The sequence below is a fragment of the Hordeum vulgare genome, chromosome 6H (assembly GCF_904849725.1).
Source record: "Hordeum vulgare subsp. vulgare chromosome 6H, MorexV3_pseudomolecules_assembly, whole genome shotgun sequence".
Lineage (NCBI taxonomy): Eukaryota > Viridiplantae > Streptophyta > Magnoliopsida > Poales > Poaceae > Hordeum > Hordeum vulgare.
In genome coordinates this window covers 229,133,973-229,157,907 of record NC_058523.1, presented here as the reverse complement: position 1 = coordinate 229,157,907, position 23,935 = coordinate 229,133,973, and the positions used below count along the sequence as shown (strand labels likewise).

The window sequence follows — 23,935 nt, the reverse complement described above, 5'->3', positions numbered from 1 at the left end:
TAATTGCAAGCCGACGCCCACCCTCGTCGACACGAAGGCGAAGGTCTCTGCTCTGGAGGGGTCTTTTGCGTCCGATGGAGCGTTTTATCGCTCTATCGTCGGTGCTTTACAGTATTTGACGCTGACTCGCCCGACCTACAGTATGCTGTTCAGCAGGTGTGCCTCCACATGCACGCCCCGCGTGACTCTCACTAGACTCTAGTGAAGCGTATTCTCCGTTATATACGCGGCACCATGTCCTTGGGACTCACCCTGACGGCCTCCGCCTCCACCGACCTCGTGGCCTACTTGGATGCTGATTGGGCTCGCTGTCCTGACACGTGGCGCTCTACGTTAGGCTACTACGTCTACCTTGGGCCCTCGTTGATCTCCTGGTCATCGAAGCGGCAGCCCACGGTCTCCTGCTCCAGCGTCGAGGCAGAGTATCGCGCCGTGGCTAATGTCGTGGCTGAATGCTCTTGGATACGTCAGCTGCTCCAGGAGTTGCTTTGTGATGTTCACAAGGCCACTCTCGTCTACTGCGATAACGTCAGCGCGGTCTACCTCTCCGCCAACCCGGTGCACCATCGACGGACGAAGCATATTGAGCTCGATATTCACTTCGTGCGCGAGCAGGTTGCCCTTGGTCGTGTTCGGGTTCTTCACGTGCCGACGACGCAACAGTTTGCTGATGTGATGACTAAAGGATTGCCTACTCCCGTCTTCGAGGAGTTCCGGTCCAGTCTCTATGTCTCCGGCGACGCTTCGACTGCGAGGGAGTGTTGAGTATGTATTTATGTTGTGCGTGTATTGGAGTTGTGGCCCACCTCCTAGTCTTATATAGTTGAGGTAGAGGCCTTCACTTGCATTATATATATGTGCACCAGCACCCCTAATCAATACATCGTATTGCAAATTATCTATCCACAAGCTGCTTTGTTCGATACACTAGGACAAAGTTAAAAATCCGAGGACCTCAACATCGATGCAAATAACTTGTTTTGGGCATTCTTGTTCTGCGTTTAATTTTATGCTTTATTCTTCAACTCGCGAGGATATGGTTGTAATATTCATGTGTAAGACTAGCATCTAGCATCAATTTTGACCTCTAAAATCTTGTTTAGTGAGCAGCAGCTTCGTCCTTGCATCATTGTAATTTTGATGTTTTGCTCTATCAATATTGCTTGTTCCATCTAGACCGTATTATGTTGTGCCTATTCCTTATTTGTTGTATGGCATGCAACGTGTTTGGTGGGGGTTGAATGGTGGTGCCAATTTCAGATACTGAACTTGTTAGGTTGGTAAGAATCATTTCATAGTTCTCTAGCTCTGAGATTGCGGCTTCATGTCAAGCCAGACTTCATTTGTATGATGCCATGAAAACCTCACCATAGAGGCGTCAGTGAAGAGTCAGCGCAGCAAAGCGCGAAACACTTCTAGTTCCTTCTTATCCCAGAGAAGTCAAGCTACACACTAAAATCTACAAATAACACGCTCTCCTTTTTACCAATATGATCAAAAGTAACACAATGGAACATTGATAATACACAAAAACTACACCATCGCATGTCAATTACTCCCTCCGTTCCAAAATATAAGACCTTTTAAATATAATTTAGAGTCCAAAACTACACTATGGATTGCTTTAGTGCAAATTGATCGAAGCAATCAAAATAATAATCATCCAAGCATCCCATGCTAACAAAAATCATGTACTTTCCAGGCCCTCTTCACAAGCCCATCTACATTTAATAAGATGTCAGCTTGCAAACTGAAAACATCTGGCGCAAAAAATATTTCATAAGAAATCCAATCCAAGTAACTTATAATTCGACACATTATATAGCAACTCAAGTGGACTTAAAGTCAAACCAGGTAAAGTTCAGAAGGAGATCCCACTGGGGTGCCAAAAGGAGCAAACATTATCACACAGGCTCTGATCCATAATTAAAGTTAAAGCTGTACCAAAGAGTCCCCAGGCTCTCTTTAAGAAAACAGCGCCATTGATATTAGTTGGCAAAAAACCTGAATCAATGAGCCAAGATGAAGCTGACGATGTAAACACTCATGTAGAACAAAAACAAGGGTATCAACAATCCTAAGTTTCCACGTATTATCCACATAATATGGAAGATCGAAATTCTTGACCGCTTGCATGATAAGTGGTGTTGAACTCACATCATCACATCAACCACGTTTTCTATTCAGTAGAAGACAGCTTAGAAATTTGAAATTTACATGTTGCATTTGGATTATCAGCTGAAACCATATCCAGATAACCTGTAACAGACAAAAAAGAAGATAGAAAAGAGTGAACCTAGTGTCATCACAAAAATAAATTGCAGGGACACTGAAAATATGAAATTGCTATAGCAAATAAGAAAAGGTTCGAAAGCCAAAAGTAGGTTCCATGAGGGCATTATTTTCCAAATTGCTATACCATCATGCTTAAACTTCGCAAATTCAATAAAAAGGAATATTTTCCAAATAAGAAAAATTCCGGTGATAAAATGCCAGGTATCAGCATTATTTACAGCCCACATGAGGAAAGGTAGGTATTTATTACAAAAACCACAATATTGCCTCTATAGCCCAATTTATAAGCCCTTGTAAGATGTACTCCCTCAGTAAAAAATATATGGTGTATTAGTTTTTTGAAAGTCAAACATGTAAATGTTTGACCAAGTTTTTAGAAAAAAGTATCAATATCTCAATACCAAAATTGTATCATTAGATCCATCATAGAAAATATATTTATTTTATATTGTAGATATTGATATTTTATTCTATAATCTTGGTCAAACATACACAAGTTTGACTTGCACGAAAACTGATGCACCTTGTATTCTGAAATGGAGGGAGTACCAAATTTGTAACATATTTGTCGTTATTAAGAACTTTGGGGAACTTACGAGATAGGGAAAATATTCTGGATTAACAACATGGCAATCCCAAGTCCCAAGCATGGCAGATAGTTAATAACACGGTTTAATTAACTGAAAGAAGTATTAAGCCATCTGGATTAACAGCATGGCAGTCCCAAGTCTTGTTTAAAAACAGTCATGTCTAATTACACCTCGTTTGGATGTCAATGTTTGGGCTAGAAATCGGTGACTTAGAAGGCAGGAGCGAAAACCGCCGTTTGCATGTTTCCTGTCAACCGCCGCCACCTTTAGTTCTTTTTCTCTGGTACATGTGAATCTCTCCCGATCTTGCATGCTGCATGTTTCTTTTGGACTTGGTCCATTGCATGTTTCCTGTCGACCACCGCCACCTTTAGTTCTTTGTCTACATGTGAATCTCTCCCGATCTTGCATGGTGCATGTTTCTTTTGGACTTGGTACATTCGTTTCTGTTGAGTATCGTGATTAGTTAGGAAACATAGGATGGCTAGAAATTATTCTGGCTTGTTTTGTACTCCCAAGTTGATCGTGTACTCCTATATATATGCCCACGAGGATCAAACAATAAACATCTATTCTACCAATCCCCCTCTATCCCTTCTAACATTGATATCAGCCTAAACCTGGGCATGGGCAGCCCGGTGACCCGGCCCGAAAAACCCTGGCCGGGCTTTATGTTCAGGCTGGGCTCGGGCTTCAAAACTAGGCCCGGTAGTCTTTTTGGGCCGGGCTCAGTCTTGAGAAGACAGCCATTTTACACGGAGGCCAGCCCAAAATCCATCTTTTTAGTCCATTCAGGCCGGGCCCAAAATCCATCTTTTTAGTCCATTTGGGCTGGGCTCGGGCTTGGGGTTTTCAGTTCGGGCTTTCTCAAGCCCGGCCAGGGGTATGCCCAGGTTTATATCAGCCTAACCGATCCAACCCTAGCCACAGGGCTGGCCCTGAGAGGGGGCAGGGGGTTGGCCGCACCGGGACCCCAAAATTCAGGGGCCCCCACCTAGGTAAGTAGGCAGCCCATACACACAGCTCCAGCCAGCCCGTGGAAGCTACGCATTGGCCCTGAGCTGAGCATGCAGCGGCTCGCTTAATTGTCAAGCCCCAGATCGTTCCACGACTCCTCGCCCGCTAGCTCGTAGTTGTAGCCTCGTGCGCACAGATCCCTTTTTCGGTTTCCTAATTTGCATCTCAGATCAGATCGCAGGTTCATCTCTTCGCGACGATCGTCACCATGCCCTAATCCTATCTGATCGCCGGTCGCCGCTTCACAAGCGCCGCTCTCCGATCTCCACTCCAGGTGCCTGTTCATATCTCCTCATGGCCTCATCGTCGAGCAGACACGCATTGACGCACACGCCAGTCTAGATTGAGTCATGGCTGAGCGCTCAATCAGGTGATCACCTACAAGTCTCTCATAAAAAAAAGGCGATCACCAACAAGGATCTGACCCATCCGATGTACCTATACGTACATGGCTAAGTAAGTAATTGACCTTTGTATGATGCATAGATTGCACCATTCAACTTTTGATGCCATTTTTTTCAGCATTGTATGTATACATTATTTCATTTGATGAAAATATTTTGTGGATTGATTTAAATTTTTATCAGTAACATCTTGTACATTTGAATTTTAGATGTTTGCATAGAGTCATTGATGATGGATTGATTGGATATTTTGGATATTTTTAGGGATACGTACATATCAGAGATTTGCCCTTTATATGAGTTGAACTTGATAATCAGTAAGATTTAATTGAGTTTGTCTAGTAGCTTTGTAACTCCACACTAGTTTTGGATTAATCAATTTCTTTTTAAATTTATCACATTTATGTCATCCAAGTATGCATTCAAAAAAATGTCAATTTTTTTTTATTAAGTTATCTTATATGGAACCGTTTCGGAACATCTTAAGTGTTTCTTGGTAACATTTTATATATACACACATTGATTATTATTATTGGTATTTATATTACAGGGCCCCGGGTTAAAGTTCCGCCCCGGGCCCCCCAAAATCTCAGGACCAGCCTGCCTAACCGCCGCCTCCGGGGTGGTCGGCCTTCATGACCGCCCTTGGGGGCCGCGCCGCCCGTACCTAGGGTTCATCCACCAGTCGTGTTGACCAGCAGCCCTAGAGTCGTTTTCCCGATATTTTGATCCAGGTTTTCTCTCTCTCGCCGGTCACTTTGATCAGCGTTTTCTTTTTGGTTTTCCGGTCTAAGATCGTAACTCCGCCTATGTTGTCTCAAGATAGTCGATCCCAAGCCCGGGTGAAGTACATTACCCTCATCAAGGATATGTACGATAATGTTGTGACAAGTGTTCGAACAAGTGATGGCGACACTGATGACTTCCCGATTAAGATAGGACTGCATCAAGGGTCAGCTTTGAGCCCTTATCTTTCTGCCTTCGTGATGGATGAGGTCACAAGGGATATACAAGGAGATATCCCATGATGTATGCTCTTTGCGGATGATGTGGTGCTAGTCGATAATTGTCGGACGGGGGTCAACAGGAAGTTGAAGTTATGGAGGCAAACCTTGGAATCGAAAGGTTTTAGACTTAGTAGAACTAAGACCGAATACATGAAGTGCGCTTCAGTACTACTAGGCATGAGGAGGGGGATGTTAGCCTTGATGAGCACGTGGTGCCTCAGAAGGACACCTTTCGATATCGATGAAGATGTGAACCATCGAATTAAAGCCGGATGGATGAAGTGGCACAAGCTTCTGGCATTCTCTGTGACAAGAGGGTGCCACAAAAGCGAAAAGGCAAGTTCTATAGGACGGCAGTTCAACCCGCAATGTTGTATGGCGCTGAGTGTTGGCCGACTAAAAGGCGACATGCGCAACAACTAGGTGTGGCGAAGATGCGCATGTTGAGATGGATGTGTGGCCACAAAAGGAAGAGTTGGGGTAGCGCCAATTGAAGAGAAGCTTGCCCAACATCATCTGAGATGGTTTGAGCATATTCAGTGCAGGCCTCCAGAAGCCCCAGTGCATAGCGGATGGCTAAAGCATATGCTAATAATGTCAAAAGAGGTCGGGGTAGACCGAACTTGACATGGGAAGAGTCTGTAAAGAGAGATCTAAAGGATTGGAGCATCACCAAAGAACTAGCCATGGACAGGGGTGCGTGGAAGCTTGCTATCCATGTGCCAGAATCATGAGTTGGTCGCGAGATCTTATGGGTTTCACCTCTAGTCTACCCCGGCTTGGTTGGGACTAAAGGCTTTGTTGTTGTTGTTGTTGTTCCGATCTAAGATCATTTTGCGTCGCCCGCCGCTGCAGTCGACACACGCGCATCTCTACTCCGACCCCGGCACGACCACTCGGCCTCCTCCCCGACCAGGCGGCCTTGCGCGACCCGGCGGCCCGTCCCGGCCTTTACACGCGTCAACCCGCCCTGCGCCGGTCGTCGTCGCCCTCATCTGATCAGGATCCATCATCACCTCACCTCCACCCCGCTCGGATGTATCTGTCCGCCAGCTCTAGCATCGCGTCGCACATGATGTGTGGACGGACTGCGTTGTGATGGACTGCATCTGTCCACGACTGTTCGCGCGTCCGCTCGGCGTGGCCTCGGTGGCTTGGCCACCTCATCACCGACCCACAACCCCGACCTTGTGAGCAGCCAGATTGATCACCTGGTCGCCACTCCGCTCCATCCGCGCCGCGTGACCAACCTAGCTACTCGCTTGTGTGCGCCTCTCCAGGTCCTGTGAAGATCGTCCCCAAGTCCAATGCGCCCCTCCACCGATCGAGCATCGGGTTGCCGTTGTGTCGCCCCGCCGGGCCGTGCGCCCAGTGGTTCTCCCCGCGTTTGCACCAACCCGCGCGCTACCACTACGTCGCCCCTTCAGGCCGTATTGTCGTGGCCCACGATTGTCCGCTCCAGGTCGTCCCCATGGTTGCATGGACCTCGCGCTGCCGATGCGTCGCCCCATCGGGCCGTAGCGAGCGAGGCACGTGGTCTTCGCTGCCGCCCGAGACCGTCCCCACGGCTACACCGATTCGTGCACCGCCGTTGTGTCGCCCCTTCGGGCCATAGCGCCACGGCACGCGGTCCTTGCTGCCACCCCGAGGCCATCCCCGCGGCTGCAATGACCCTCGCGTCAGCGTTGCGTCGCCCCATCGGACTATAGAACCACAGACCGGTGCACCACTACTTCGACACCACTGCGCCCATGACTAACTCGGCGCCTCCTTGCGCCCACAGCTCCACGACAACAACTCAACACCGGCCACCCCGACTCGATATCGACCACGGCTCTCGGCTACCTCGACAATGGCAAAAAGGGCTACCACCTTGCTCGAGCAATCTCATCGGTTTCCACTCTAGCCACGACTTCCACGATGCATCAACCGTTACGACTGTGGAAGGGATGTTCGTCAGATTCTTCTCCAGTCTCACCGTGTGCGTCGCTACCGTTGTGACTGCAGGGGGATGTTGAGTATCATGATTAGTTAGGAAACATAGGATAGACTAGGAATAATTCTAGCTTCTCTTGTACTCCAAGTTGATCATGTACTCCTATATATATGCCCACACATATGCCCACGGGGCTCAAGCAACAAACATCGATTCCACCAATCCCTAATTCCCTATCTATCCTTTCTAACAGTTTCGAAGACAGGCCAAACAGATTTCTGAATTTAGGGAAGGCTTAGTTTCAATGTCACTGATTCTTTGGCACCCAAACAAAAATAAAATAAAATTCGACCCAATACCAATTCACCATTTGAAATAAACCGTGTTGCCATTTCCACAAACCCAATTCAATTAGGACATCCAAATGGACCATTAATGAACTTAGCATGACAAATAAGACTCCCGAGTAATTCCAATGGCATAGTACACATTTTCCCTCTTCTTAAAACTTTTTCTCCTTGCGCTTGACAATGTTGGTTCTGCCTCTCCGCCATAACTGTTCTTCACACAACAACGTAGGAGTGTTTCAGGAGGCATCTTCACTACCGACATTATATCATTAGAGCACTGCAGACGCTCTATCTTGTTATTTCGGTTGCTAGGTCCCCTTGACTTGATTCTGGATTTGGGTTGTTGACATAGTTCAACTGTGGTCTAGATTTTGTACTTCAATCTATTTATTTATTCTCTTGATCTTCAGGTGTTTTACTCTAGCAACTCTACTGTTTGGACACTACCAATCGCTATAGAAATAAATATAGCGTAAACCTAGAAGCAGTGACAAACTACTAGGATGCGACCAAACATGCTAGAAGTGAAGAAGAATAAATATCACCAAGACATCAGCATAGTTGTCCATAACATAGAAACATGAAAGGTGTAAGAACATAACAACAACAGAAGTAGTCTCACCAATGGTTACTAAATAGACCGGCATGAACATCGAGACTAACTGATCTGAGTGCTAAAGGTGGTTTGAAGGTCCTGGGTTGGGATCGCCAAGCCATGGTGTTTTGGAGATTGATACATTCTGCCTTGGGGCACCAGCATGGCCAAACGATGTTGATTGCAGCAATCCGCCAGTGCTAGCAATCACTCTCTGCAACAACGTAAGAAAGAAGAAAAATTATAACCAAACAGTATAAACCAAACTTCTACCAGGAACTTATGTCAATGCCCTTCTTCACTACATGAATTCTCATCTCTGAACCACCACTACCACGCACTTCGATCTCCTTCACCAGTAAGCCTCCCTCCAGTTCCTCCTGTATACGCGATCAAATCGATATCAGCCACGATTCCCGTCTCATTTTGGGCTCCATCACTCGTAACACCTCCGCCATGCCAAAGTTCAACACCACCACCACCACTTCTGCTTGCGACATCACCACTCCGACCACCACTGACCCGTATGATCCCTGCCAGTGGATTTGTATTGTCGTCCTAGTCCACTTTCTTGGCCTCTCCCAACCCCAACGGCTAAGCACAAAATTCTCCATGGCTGCACTAGTTCCTCAGTTCTCCCTGCTTCTCTCTCACACACATCGGCACGGCTATTTTGGTCATTTCATTAATTGCTAACAGCAAGAAGAGAGAGTAACGGTTGAAAATCTATGGCAATGGCAAAAATATATAAATGATTGAGAGAAGGGTATCATTTGTATAAATTTATGCCAATATAAAAAGAACGAGTTGCAGAGATCCAACAATCTCATACGTTCAAACACGCCTATCCAATGGTCTATGTTTTCCCCGGTGTTTAGCGCTAAATATTTAGTACTAAACAAGGTTAGCACCCTCCCCTAATTGATATTATACCTGATATCATGTCAGCGCCAACCAATTAATTTATATTACCTAATATCAACGTGCAATTAAAATCTTGCCAAATATTAGTGTGTGATGTAATTAATATATTGCCTAATATCCCCTCAAAAAAGTATTGCCGGTTATCAACGTGCATTGCACGTACACGATATTAATAGAACAACAGCATAATGAGAGGACAGACTGTCGTAAATTCCTCAAATTTAGTTTAGTAAACTACAACTCCTGTTCATGAAACTTCATGAGAATTAAAAATTACTGTTGTGACAAAAACTCTGTTGTGCATATTTCATCAGCAAGAAACAGAAAAGCATACCAATTTATCAGAATGTCGATTATTTGAACGGCTATTCTCAGCAGTAGATCTTATTTGCATTCTGATTGCTGGGCGTTGTTCTGCTTCAAGCTGACAAGAAGCTTCAGCTGCATGTAAACCACTTACTGAAAATTAAGTGCAAACCATGATGTAGTTCCAACCTACAAAAGGTATCTTAAAGGGACAATACCAATATGATTCGAGGACCATATGTTGCAAGGTCAACAAATACACGTGATACTTCCAAGTTGCCAAAATATCAGGAAAACAAATCCCAATGTACATAGTGTGATAGCACTTACAAATTGACGTGACAAAAATGTCCATCTGTTTGCTGTACAAAAATAGTTATTTTTTGTGTACACTAGTGTACTGTCAAAAACGCTCTTTTATTATGGGGCGGAGGGAGTAGTTGCTACATTAGCCGCTGATACCTTGTACATCACAATACGCACTACTTTACATACAATTGCGGATACTCCATACTGTACATCCAGGATTCTTTTCGAAAAAACTACCAGTGAGCATTCTAAAAACAAATGAAAATTCCAACTGATCATGAAAGATAAATACCATAGTTCCAAAAATGTATACGAATATGACCGAGAAGTTTTTTGCAAGGCATTTGACCAGCCAATATTTTAGGACTTCTTAATCAAGCATATAACTCACTACAGCAAGGGAAATTGTAGTGCTGATACAGCAAAATTTCTACCTTGGTGTTTGTCCATATTCTTTGCAACCGGCCTGCTACTTACACCAGGATCTTGCTGTAATTGGCAGGATAGAGGGAGAGAGAAAATTCAGTGAACACGCTAAAATAGGGTTCACAAATACTCCCTCCGTGCCAAAATTATTTTGGAACGGAGGGTGGGAGGATTTTCTATCAATAGTTACCACAACTCGTTTAAAGTTTTACTGTGTAAAATTATTTTGATATTTTGTTATTTTTGCCGAGGGCACAAAAACTCATATTTCCCAATCAGTTCGTTGGATTCTCTTACATCACTCATGATGTTCCAGTATATGTTTCATTTTATTTTTTTGAGAACTTTAAAACTGTTAAAAACTCAACGAGCCGTAACAGGTTCCCCAGAAAGCATTGCTACAGATAATTTTACCTAGTTTCAAACTCCCTCCGTTCCATATTAGTTGTTGCTCAAATGGATGTATCTGGCACTGAAATACGTCGAGATACATCCGTTTCGAACGGAGGGAGTAGTTTAAGATGCATTAGTTTCTAACAATATTTCATCATCTTAAAAGAAATATGAAGCACATTATACCTGTTGAGCCTTCACCTTCTGGGTTTGCTTACACTTCAACAATGTCCAGTCAAAGACATGATCGAATTGGTACCCTGCGGCCGGCGAAATAATTGAACAACCCTTCAACAATTGCATGCATATCTTAGAATACATTATAAAGATGATACAATAGTGCTCCTGAATGCTATACCTTCACGGTCCGACAGGTCCCTAAAGAGCCGTCGAAGAAAACTGTAGTCTGGCCGTTGTTCAAATGTCAATGAATGGCAATAGTGGAAATAAGAAGCAAATTCCACAGGATGGGATTTACACAAGACCTGTAACAGGAAAATCTATTAGCAGTCTCCAGCAATTGGCTTTAAAAAGCAGAAAGACATGTGAGCTTAAACAACCTCGATAGGTGTTGAAAGCTTCTTCTCACTTATTTTGTCATATTTCTGCTTCTTTGTGGCAGCTTTTAAACCCTGCCAAGGAAGACTGAAGAAAACATATACAAAGTCACACAGAGATCGTATATAAGGAAAAATCAGTAGTCGCTCTTCTCCTAATACAAAATGACACACAATGGATGCGCGTTTGAGAAAATTACAGGAGGTATGCCAAATTAAGATAAAATAACAAAAATGGTAATACAGTGTGTATGCTCACGCGCGCACACACACATAAATACAATGCATACAACCAGGTGTATTTACACCCAAGCGTTCCATATATTTTAGGTAGAGGGTATCTACGCATAGTATAAAGGGAAAGCCTTGGCGCAGCGGTAAAGCTGTTGCCTTGCGACCAATGAGGTCACAGGTTCAAGCCTTCCCCGGACCCTGCGCAAGCGGGAGAAATGTGCACCAGGCTGCCCTATTTTTTATATGTACGCATAGTATGTGGCATATGAGAACACTTTTGGTAGCATATAACTATATATATGACTTTTTAGGTAGTATGTACCATTTCTTTAGAAAATACTGCTTCATACATACAAATACGAAGGTGTTTTCAAAATATACCAAAAAGTATGGACTCATTTCCAACTTTTTCATGTAGCTTGCTTTGGAAAATCTAAGATACAACATGCTCAAAATGAAGGGCAACTCCAACGTAGTGCATCTAAGTACCGGTAAACGCCCGGACCACGCGGTCTCTAACACTCTAGGCCATCCAACACCGTGCACCAAACGCCCAAAATCCCTCACATCGAAAGCAAAGCTCAGCGAGGTTTGCGGACGTCCAAACCTGCACCACATAGGCCTCCGACACCCCCAGCCCACAACCACAAAACCCTCTCTCGTTTTGCTCCAACCACATTCCGCTCTCAATGCCACATTCATGTCAGTCCATAGTGGACGTGTCCGGTCAGTGTCGCATGCCGATCGCGCCATGTGCGCTCGCTCTCCTCACCACGTTATTGTCGGTTCAAAACGGACGTGACCAGGCGCGACGACGGGACAGCTTCCTACCGCAATCAAACGGGTTGGCCGTCCGTCTGCCTACCCGACATTCACACTGGCGCGCGAACGAGAAGACAACTCCAGTGGAACGCGTTCAAACCGTCGCTCCATCGGCCACGGCACAAACTGCATCACCTCCAAGCCCCATCTCCATCACCCGAGCCATCACCTCCAAGCCCCATCTCCATCGCCCGAGCCGCCGGAACACCACCCCTTCCCTTCTTCCTTCTTCGACCACCACGAGCAATGGCTGGGACCTGTCGTGGGTGGTGTAAGACCCTTTTGACGCAGTACGGCCACGAAATCGCGACCGAGATGGACGCATGGCGTTCTCGACAAGTGGACCACATTATGGCGGCGCCTTCGAGCTCTCCTGGGGAGGAGCTCGGACGACGAGGACACAACGATGAAGGTGACAAAGAAGGAGCAGCAGTCGCCCACGCCGGTGGCCGGGTTCACCATGAAGAAAGCGGAGGAGCACTACGACCGCGTCATGACGAAGCCGGAGGAGCAGACGCCGTTGATGTCCGCATTTCAGATGCTATAGGAGGAGCAGCGGTACAACCTACAGCTCCTCGAAGAACATTGGCGGAGGACCAGATTAAGGGCGTGCAGGTGCCCGATCAAGCCGTCGCAGCCATGGTCGCGACAGACCCAGGCTTTGTGGACATGCAGCGGGCGGTTATCGAATCTATGCGCAGCGCCTACACCATCCGACACGAGCGGTGGCAACTCCTCGTCATAGAGGCAGAGCACAACCACCTCTTCAACCAAATCGTGGCAGAGGCGGCACAGGCGGTGGGAGATGCGACCAGTACCAGCATCGACGGCTCCGCATCGTTCACGCCGCACCGCAACAACCACGTGGCCGGACCGTCCAGCTCGATGGTCGACCTCAGCGGCTACATGCAAGGCCAGACAGACTACGACAAAGAGTAGGACGTGGGACACATGCCCACGACCGACAGAGTGGACTAGGATTAGATCATTTTGCTATGTAAAAAAGACCCAATTATTAAATGAAAACTAGTGTCTGCTGACCATCCCTTATCCTCTGTTTGCGGATGTTTGTTGTGTCCGTGATACGTGGGTGTAACCACCTCCGGTAGTAGGATGTATTTTTGGCAAACACATACATCGTTGGTTTTGGTGTTCCAACATACATCGTTGGTTTTGGTGTTGCAAGGGGCTACGATGTCTCAACCACGAAATGACATAAACCTAATAGATGAATTCAGCTTAAAAAATAATTACCACATATACTTAGCTACCTTAATGTTGTGTTCAAATTAATCTTTTATTTGTTGTGGCATCCTGGCATTACATATGTGTGGGTGTGGTCTTGGTATGTTTAAATCAACATCAAAGCAAGCTGATAGTGATGGCAACACAGGGATCAGACGTAGATAGGCCTACATTGCTACTTAACAGAAAAAGTGTCAGCAACACATGGTTCACAATAATGAACATGAATGCATTCCAGATGTATAGGCCTAAACTGCGACGTAACACAAAGATTTCAATAACGAAAATGGCTACAATTGCAGATATCTTTTACTCAGTGATGTACGTATAGTTTGTCCACAGAACAATCATACCTTCCCCTTAGAAAATACAACAGAACATATCCAATGGACTCCAGATCATCCCTTCGGCTTTGCTCTGGTATGTGGTAACAGAACTAAATTAGTAATATATGTCAAAAGATAGCAACAAAAAACAATTATGGTAATGTCCCAGCAGAATAATGAGGTCAGCATGCAGGCATCTAAATTGATAGTATACAGAAATAAAAGGCCATAGTACTCACCAATGCCAAGATGAGTGTTGCAACTTGCATAGCGAGCTGTGCCAGTCAAATTTTTATTTTCTCTGGAAAATGTGAGTATGTTACGAATACTCAGACAACACATGGAATACCAAAAAAAAATGAGAAGATCAAATGAACGAGAAAAGCAAATGCAAGATAATTCTACATCTATTTTTGGTTCTAAATTATCACTAATTCACCTATAGGGTATATGGCGATTCGTGGTTGAGTCACGGTATCGCTTGGCAAGTCCGAAGTCAATGATGTAGACCTAGGAGTTGGATCAGAAGTTAAACATATAATGAATACATATGGCATAAGTATCAGCAGACAGCTTGTACAGACCTGGTTGGCTTTCCGACCAAGGCCCATAAGGAAGTTGTCTGGCTTGATGTCCCTGTGCAAGTACCCCTTAGAATGCAAAAACTCTATTCTTGTTATCTACAGTGGTAAATAAGTAATCAGCCGTAGGCAAAAAACTACAACAATCAAATCCAGACAACATATAAAAACTCCACTTCAAAAAACAGTATGAATATATAAAACGTAAAGCAATAAATAGTTGCAATCAAGCATGGTTTCAGCATGAATAAGCAATAAACATAACCATGAAAGAAAAATTGCAAGGTAATCAAATGTTTGTTGAGGTAAACTGTACACCTGATCTCGAAGTAGAAACAAATTGTTTCAAAAAAGTGATGTCTGGCCTGTACCTTTTGTTGCAGATTTTCATCTTAAGTACTGAGTTACGGAGTAAGACCACTATAAACAAGTCACAGACATAACTCAACAGAAAATTTTGAAAACAATCACAGCTGCATCACCGATTAACTACTAGGAAAGAGAACAAAGAGATGGAAGCTGTGTATGAGCTACAGAGTAAAACCCTTATCAACAAGTCACAGACGGAACTCAATAGAAGAAATTTGAAAACAATCACACCTTTATCACCAATTCACCACTAGGAAACAGAAAAAGGACATGAAGACTGTTTCTTCTTATTACCATCTGATCTGCCAACATCAAAACTGTCTTCAGTGAGAATCTCCGGCCACAATAAACAAACAGATCCTCAAGGCTTGGCCCAAGCAAATCAATAACAAGAACATTTTCTTCGCCATCAATACCACACCATTTTATGTTTGCAATACCAGCTACAGCAATCCACGAGTACCAGAAGTTACCACCTTAGCTACGATTCAGCAGTTGATGCAATAAGAAAATAATCACGGTTTAAACACATACTCCCTCCCTGAAGAGCATTATACAGTTTGGCCTCGTATAACAATTGGGGATGGTTGGTTTTGCTGTTTTCCTGAACAAAGCAACGCAACATAAATCAGAAAATAGTGGGACTGCAAAAACCAAATAAATGTTACTGAACTTTTTTATAAATATATATTAATTCATAATATAAAATGTTACAAAATATTTACACCATTTGTTCCTAATTCTAGTGAAGAACTGTGAAGAAATCACTAAATCCAGGGCCAAGCAAAAAAATTGGAAAAAGAACAAGCAATGCAGCCACAAAGTCAACAAAAAAAATTATGGGAGTATTTTATCAATGCAAATCGCTTCAAGTTATACAACAACAACAACAAAGCCTTTAGTCCCAAACAAGTTGGGGTAGGCTATAGGTGAAACCCATAAGATCTCGCGACCAACTCATGGTTCTGGCACATGGATAGCAAGCTTCCACGCACCCCTGTCCATGGCTAGTTCTTTGGTGATGCTCCAATCCTTTAGATCTCTCTTTACGGACTCTTCCCATGTCAAGTTCGGTCTACCCCGACCTCTCTTGACATTATCAGCACGCTTTAGCCGTCCGCTATGCACTGGGGCTTTTGGAGGCCTGCGCTGAATATGCACAAACCATCTCAGACGATGTTGGACAAGCTTCTCTTCAATTGGCGCTACCCCAACTCTATCTCATATATCATCATTCTGGATTCGGTCGTTCCTTGTGTGGCCACACATCCATCTCAACATGCACATCTCCACCACACCTAGCTGTTGCACATGTCGCCTTTTAGTCGGCCAACACTCAGCGCCATACAATATTGCGGGTCGAACCGCCGTCCTATAGAACTTGCCTTTTAGCTTTTGTGGCACCCTCTTGTCACAGAGAAGCTTGGCGCCACTTCATCCATCCGGCTTTAATTCGATGGTTCACATCTTCATCGATATTTCCATCCTTCTGCAACATTGACCCCAAATAATGAAAGGTGTTCTTTGAGGTACCACCTGCCCATCAAGGCTAACACCCCCCTCCTCCTCGTGCTTGGTAGTACTGCAAGCGCACCTCATGTACTCGGTCTTAGTCCTACTAAGTCTAAAACCTTCCGATTCCAAGGTTTGCCGCCATAACTTCAACTTCATGTTGACCCCCCTCTGACTATCATCGACTAGCACCAAATCGTCTGCAAAGAGCATACACCATGGGATATCGCCTTGTATATCCCTTTTGTGACCTCATCCATCACCAAGGCAAAAAATAAGGGCTCAAAGCTGAACCTTGATGCAGTCCTATCTTAATCAGGAAGTCATCAGTGTCGCCATCACTTGTTTGAACACTTGTCACAACATTATCGTACATGTCCTTGATGAGGGTAATGTACTTTGCTGGGACTTTGTGTTTCTCCGAGGCCCACCACATAACATTCGCGGTATCTTATGATAGGCCTTCTCCAAGTCAATGAAGGCCATATGCAAGTCCTTCTTTTGCTCCATATATCTCTCCATAAGTTGTCGTACCAAGAAAATGGCTTCCATGGTTGACCTCCCAGGCATGAAACCAAACTGATTTTTGGTCACGATTGTCATTCTTCTTAAGCGGTGCTCAATGACTCTCTCCCATAGCTTCACTGTATGGCTCATCAATTTAATTCCACGATAACTCTGAACATCCCCCTTGTTCTTGAAGATTGGTACTAATATACTCCGTCTCCATTCTTCTAGCATCTTGTTTGCCCGAAAAATGAGGTTGAAAAGTTTGGTTAGCCATGCTATCGCTATGTCCCCAAGGCCTCTCCACACCTCAAAGGATACAACCAGGGCCCATCGCCTTGCCTCCTTTCATCCTCTTTAAAGCCTCCTTGACCTCCGACTCCTGGATTCGCCGCACAAAACGCCTGCTAGTATCATCAAAGGAGTCGTCCAGACCAATGGTAAAGCTCTCCCTCTCCCCATTGAACAGCTTGACAAAGTACTCCCGCCATCTATGCTTAATCTCCTCGTTCTTCACCAAGGGCGTGTTTGGTTGCCTGGCTGGTACCTGGCTCGCACCCGCCATGCAAAATCAAGTGTGTTTAGTGGCCTGTGCGGCCTTCTCAGCCTGGCCCAACTGATGCAAAAAAGGCCTCCCAGCCAGGCTGAGGGGCACGCAGGAATCGGCCGTAGCTCCGAGCCTGGCTCGCACTTGCAACCGCAAATCTCGCCGTCTCCTTTTCCTCCTCCTATTTCTCACGCATCAGGGGCAGGGGCAGCCGGAGCCCCAGCCGCCGCTTGTCGCCGTCCCCGTCGGCTAGTGAGCCACCATCGGCCGCCTCGCCACCGGTTGCCGCACCGCCATGCCCCCCTCCCCCCGCCTCCCGTCGATCTCCGGCCGCCAGCCCCGCCGCCGAGCGCCTCCCGTCGGTCTCCGGCCGCCAGCCCCGCCGCCGAGCGCCTCCGCTCCCGTCGCCCCGATCTGGATCGGGGAGGGAGATTGCCTCGCCTCGCCTCTGGTCGGGGAGGGAGATCGCCTCACCTCACCTCGCCTCGCCTCTGGTCGGGGAGGGAGATCGCCTCGTCTCTGGTCGGGGACGAGCAGCTAGCCGTGGTTGAACTGAAATCTCGTTCCAGTTCACAGACTTGAGCTCAAATGCAGTCTACCAAACATCATCTGTTGTATATAGCATCTCTCATGTAGTAATATCACACAGTCCACCAAACACACATCTCAACCAATCTCTGCATCAACTCAACCAGGCCACACTCACCCAGGATCCCCCATGCGATGCAGGCTAGAGCCACCCAGCCAACCAAACACGCCCCAAGAGTTGCTCTGCTCCGTCCTTGATGCACTTGATTTGGTCAACATCCCTCGTCTTCCTCTCTCGGATCTTGGCCATCTTATAGATGTCCCTTTCGCCTTCCTTCGTGTCTAACCGTTGGTAGAGGTCCTCATACGCCCGACCCATTGCTTCACTCACAGCTCGCTTTGCGGCCCTCTTTGTCATCTTGTACTTGTCTATGTTGTCTACACTCCTATCTAGATATAGGCATCTGAAACAATCTTTCTTCTCCTTAATTGCCTTCTGGACATCATCGTTCCACCGCCAGGTATCTTTAGCTTCTCTTCTACTTCCCCTGAACACTCCAAACTCCTCTGAGGCCACCTTACGAATGCAAGTCGCCATCTTCATCCACATGTCTGCATCACCTCCTTCCTCCCAAGGGCCCTCCTTAATGACCCTCTCCTTAAACGCCTGAGCTACCTCCCCCTTGAGCTTCCACCACTTTGTTCTAGCGACTTTGGCACGCTTGTCCCGCTGGACACGAATCCGTAAGCGGAAGTCAGCAACCACAAGCTTATGTTGAGGGACAACACTCTCTCCAGGGATACCTTACAGTCTAGGAATGCACGCCTGTCTTCTCTTCTCGAGAGGATGAAATCAATCTGGCTAGAGTGTTGCCTACTGCTGTAAGTCACTAGATGTGATTCTCTCTTCTTAAAGAGGGTGTTAGCTATGATCATGTTGTAGGCTAGCACAAAGCTTAAGACATCGTGAGGCAAAGTATAACTGTGTACGTTAAGTGTAAGTGTTAGCTCTTAATCATATCTCGCGTATACAACCAAACACCGTGTAGTTACTTGAGCCGAGCCAATGCAGGCAACCAAACACTATGCCAAAGTTGCTTCTCTAATGCGAGAGAACTAGATGCAGGCGACCAAACAATGTGCAGATGTTGGTTTAGAGGCTGCATTTCCTTAAACAGCCTCCGGTAAGGCAGGCTAGAGCTATCCAAGCCCGGCTGCAACGGGCGCCAAACATGCCCTCACTGTTTCTCTCATACACACATGCACACATGGAACTAGTATGAAGCTCTGTAAAATTATATCATTAGCAACAAGCTTAGATAGCAAAGGATGGCATGCATCAATATTTATAGCCTGAACAAACGGGTCTATACTACCATCTACTGACTTGATAGCTAAGTCAGGACAGATCTTTTATTTCTTTCTGGGTCCTACTGCCATCTATCTACCTCAAAGTCAAATCAGACTTTGCTTCTCAGTTCTGACTTTTAAACTGGATGGATGTCTTCACTGCTAGCTGCCGCTCCTTGCTGGCATGAAAGCTTCATGCATAGCTAGCTAATTCTGCATGCCATACAGCATCCAGATAACTGATCATGACAAGATTAATACTAACAGTCAATTATGTGGCTTCAGGATAGCCTTGGGAATAAGATGGACGTATTTTACTCAAAAATAACCTATGATACAACAATATATTGCAGAGAACATGATCAGAACATGAGAGATACGCCACTATTTATACAAGAGAACATTAAAAAAAGATTTTCCACTACTTATTCAAGAAAACATGAACAGAAGATGAGAGATACACACTACCTGAACCCAGCCAACAACTCAAAATCACACTAAACCATGAGCATGTTTGTTTTCTATAAAAGGTGCTATATGCAGTACCTAGCCACTGGACAGGAGGGAACCGCCACAACTTTGGTTGTGCGCCCTCCACTGGAGCCTAGCCCAGTGCAGGTGAAGCAGAGGAAGAGGCAACAACAATAATAGAAACCAAGCAGAGAAATTTGCGAACTGGGAGTGAACCCTAAATATAAGCAGATGATATGGCCCATCAAGCCCAGGAAAGAAATATAAGGACAGCAGGTGTAATATTATCATGATATAGAGCTGTTTCATCACATGTAAAAGCCAATTTGTGTTTATTAACGGAAAATTTATATGCCGGTTGCTATATCAAATGATCCCTATCCCTGCCAGTAACGCGACAGTTTCCACTTTTATGCTGTCACAATTCAAATCAAAGCAATGTCTGTATAATCACTAAATAGACCACTATGATGGGAACAGTTAGTTCGAACTGTAACACCCTTCCAATTTCAAAATATTATTGTGTACTTGTGTTGCAGAAGCATCATGCAAGTCACAAAACAGCGCACCCTTCCTTCTAGGCAGAAATAACCCATAACCATGTGAATCCATGAAGTAACTGAAATTGATGTGTAAAAAGTGCTGATTCACCCAAAAAAATAACTTGAACGTGCTGCACAAAGCATATAACAAATAAACACAATGAACTATCTCCAAAAAGAAAACCAACCAGCAAGGAACAATAAGCAGTTCTAAGTTTCTAACCCATCAATCTTACCATAAACTTAAACTGAAAATTAACACTCCTATATCAGGGTATATTCATATACTATATCTAAGATACTCCAAAATGCGTTATATGAAAAAATTGCAAGTAGGCCCATAGTTTTTATTATATTTGTAAAATACGTACATATTTGTACGTAAAAAAGAGTATGCTCAAAATATGATATATAGTACCTAAAATAAAAGTGGGAGTAAATACACCCGATCATAGAAAACATTGGTGGAGCGGCATGTAGGCCAAACTGGACACGACCCCCGCCCCTCAAAGGTGCAAAAGATAAATTAATAGGAATACTTTGGCCCAGCACAGCAGCAGTTAAAGGCTTAAGCCCGCTTGAGTGTGTCCGCATCCATGCCTCCTGCTCGGTAGCGACCTTCCCCATGAGTGCGTACGCATCCATGCCTCCAGCTCCAGCCAGCTTCCGTGAGTCGATGGCAAGTTGACGACCTGGCCTCCTTCTCGGCTTCTCGGCAGTTGCAGCCAGTGGCGATTCTACTGAGCAGGCATCAACAGGCTGAAGCCTGCCCTCCGAAATTAAAATTCAGCCTATCCCAGCCCATCTCAGCCTAGTTTCAGCCCATCTTAGTCCAGATTCAGCCCTTGTACTGAAGTTGAGCCTGCCCTTCAAATTCGTCCTAGATACGCCACTGGTTGCAGCCACACCGCCCACCCGCCGGCAATGCACGATGGCGCCGCACAAAGAGCCCTAGACCACAACCTACCCCTGGTTTTGGTTAGGTATCTCCGATACACCGATTAGTGTAAATGCCCAAGTTCGAGTATGTCCTGTTCTGAATGCCATGTAACCAGTTTAGCTGTTCTGGACTTCTCGTAACCTAGATATAAATTAGTATATTTTTAAAAAGGAGGGGGCGATGAAGAAATTCGAGAGGAAGGATGTGAAATTTTTCTCTTGGGAGTGTATTGTGTGTTGGAGTTGGCCCCCTCTCTTATTTCGGTCATGCTCCGCCACTACCAACGGCTACATCTTCACGCAACTAGTGGCACTAGACGCTGCAAAATCCAAACGGATTGAAGAAAATCCATGGCAAGCGAGGGAGGAGGAACTCACGATCTTGACGGCTACAATCTCGTAAGTGTCGACGTGCGTGGCTTCAGACAGGAGAGAGACGACATCAGATCCATGAATTAATCCAACCACGGAAAAGGATATCGAAGGATAAGGAAAAGATCGAACCGAGATATATCTCCCCGAACGAGCCGCTCCCGATCTTGCGGCCCAGCTTGTACTTGCTACCGACGATCCGATCCATGCTCGCTCGGGGACACGTAGGCTAGGAAGCTAGGGTTTGGAGTTTGGGTGGTACGAGGGGGCAAAGAAGCGGGCTAGAGCTTCTAGAAGGACAGACTGGGTTAGGGCATCGGAATTGATCAGCGTACGATGAATCTATGTACGATTCCCGTCCGACGCTATACTAATCCTCCATTGAATTGAACGGACGGCTCCCGTGCATTGTCGTACGAAAATCGTACAAAAACAGTCCTATGTCACCGGCCTCCAAAAAACTTATATACAGCGCACGTTAGGTTATTTTAGTGCGCCCACGAACATCGGTTCCAGGGATCGCAGCATATTTAACACGGGTGCGGAGCTTTAGTAGCCGCTGCAAATTTAACGTGCGTGCGGCGCTCCAACATTCAAAATACGCATATATAAACATAAATTAATTATATAGATAATATATTTTACATATAGATAATAAAACATAGATAATATATTTTACATATAGATAATAAAATATAGATAATATATTACATATAGATAAAACTAGTTCAACATAAAGATAAATAAACTAGTTCAGCACATATAGATATTAAACCTAGCATATATAGATATAAAACTACTCCAAGTCGTCACTGTGGGCGTTGTCGGAGGTAGATAGAAACGCGTCCTCCCAACGTTCATCGTCGGAGGTGAAGATGGACGGCAAACCGGCTTCGACGGCCCCGCATTGCGATACAGCGAGCAACTTGCGCACACATCTGTCCTACCGCTCCCCGCGACGCCTTGCCGTCCTCTCCGCCCAATACGCGTTCTCGGCGGCGACGTCCTTCGAGTGACGTCGGTGCCACTCCGCCATGCGCCGCTCGTCCTCCTCGGCGACGAGCAGGCGCTGCTGCTGCTGACGGTGCTCTCCACGTTCTTGCTCTATGATCAGACAAGGGGGAGGGGCGAGGTTCTGCGCCTGCTCGCGCGTGGAGACGTCGTGGAAGTTCATCTGTGCGCACGGCCGACCTAGTCGCCACGCCGTCGCGTCGTACGCGCAGGCGGCCTCGTGCGCGGTGTTGAACGTGCCGAGGCCGAGGCGGACGTTGCCGGACCGGATCTCGGCGAGTAGATGCCGGAGGGACGCTCACGGACGCCGCGGTAGCCCGACGATGTACGGCGGCACGACGGCATGACGGCAAAGGGAGCGGCAGAGCAATAGTGCAGAGGAAGAGTCGAGAGCGCGAGGGAGAGGCGCGTGGATGTGTGGCCAGCCGCGTGACGGGCGCGGCATTTTATAGCGCGCTGAAAGCGGCGTGCCGAATCTGGCGCGCGGCCGCCCACTTTCTCCTGCGCGCGCAAAAGTTTACCCCGCGCACATTTTTGCCACGTCCGCTGGAGCGCGCGAATTCGTCCCGCATGCGCTAAAAGTGGTGTTTACCACGCGCGCGCGTTTTTTGCGGCCACTGTTGGAGATGCTCTTAGGACCACCTCTTTCCACCTCTTCACGGCTGGAGTTCCTTTTGGCCGCAGCTTATAGCATCTCCAACCGCGCCCTCAACACGTCCTCCACATTGTGTATTTTTTACGATCGGTGCCGAAAAATCTCTCAAGTCGCGTCCTCAAGACATTGATTTCCGTCAGTTCAACCCACTTTTTGACCCGACGATCTCAGACCAAACTTAGTGCGCTCGGAGCAATTGAGGGCTCCGACGAAAGGGAAAACGGCGTGTGGCCACCAATGTCACGCGAAAAATGTTTTTCCACCTCCAGATTCGTCCCCCGCGCGCACTACGCCTTTCGTCGCCGTGCCGGTTCTGGCTCCGCCCACCTGCCTACCGCCGCTAGAAAGGCCATCTCCCCGCCGAGAAAGAGAGGATTTGCCGCGGCATCGCCCCCCTGTTTTTGGGCAAGCTTCTCCGCACTCCAGCCACGCAAGCGGGGATACGAGCGGCTACGCGCCTACCACGTCCGCCGGGTGTTCGGCAATTTGTCTCGACAATGGACTCTGACGACGAGGAAGCGTCCGCGACGCTGCTGGAGGAGGAAGCTGATACCGATGCCCAGGACGAAGAGCACCTCACGGTCCTTGCCGCTCTGGCCGGTCTGTTCGCGAACAACGCAAAGCCGCGGCGAGGCGGCTCGGTGTCGGGCTAGCTGAAGGCAAAGCAGAGGCGTCGACTCGTAGTCTATTGCTTGCTCTACGCCGACTACTTCGCCGACGCTCCACTGCACAACTAGAAAGTATTTCGGCGCCGTTATCGGATGAGCCGAAAGCTCTTCCTCGGAATTGTGAATTCCGTCCGAAAGTTTGACAGC

The 23,935-nt window shown here is 46.3% G+C and overlaps 1 protein-coding gene across 8 annotated transcripts; it reads right to left on the bottom strand.

Annotated features, from left to right (window-relative positions):
* Positions 1–1,964: 1,964 nt before the first annotated feature.
* On the bottom strand, positions 1,965–21,883 carry LOC123405381 (casein kinase 1-like protein 3). Of its 8 annotated transcripts, none has more exons than XM_045099088.1 (15): positions 21,587–21,883; positions 21,461–21,501; positions 15,221–15,290; positions 14,981–15,129; positions 14,321–14,416; positions 14,176–14,246; positions 13,976–14,037; positions 13,764–13,827; positions 11,113–11,197; positions 10,911–11,037; positions 10,739–10,812; positions 10,168–10,222; positions 9,453–9,577; positions 8,222–8,408; positions 1,965–2,259 (listed from the first exon to the last, which is right to left on the bottom strand). In XM_045099088.1, exons 1-14 carry the CDS (start codon positions 21,660–21,662, stop codon positions 8,274–8,276), a joined length of 1,230 nt encoding a protein of 409 aa, XP_044955023.1. In that variant the 5' UTR covers positions 21,663–21,883; the 3' UTR covers positions 1,965–2,259; positions 8,222–8,273. The 8 variants fall into 8 exon arrangements, with proteins under 8 accessions (XP_044955023.1, XP_044955019.1, XP_044955024.1 ...); XM_045099084.1 differs by having other exon boundaries at positions 14,918–15,129; positions 21,587–21,843; XM_045099089.1 differs by having other exon boundaries at positions 14,918–14,988; positions 21,587–21,843.
* Between the last annotated feature and the right edge of the window lie 2,052 nt (positions 21,884–23,935).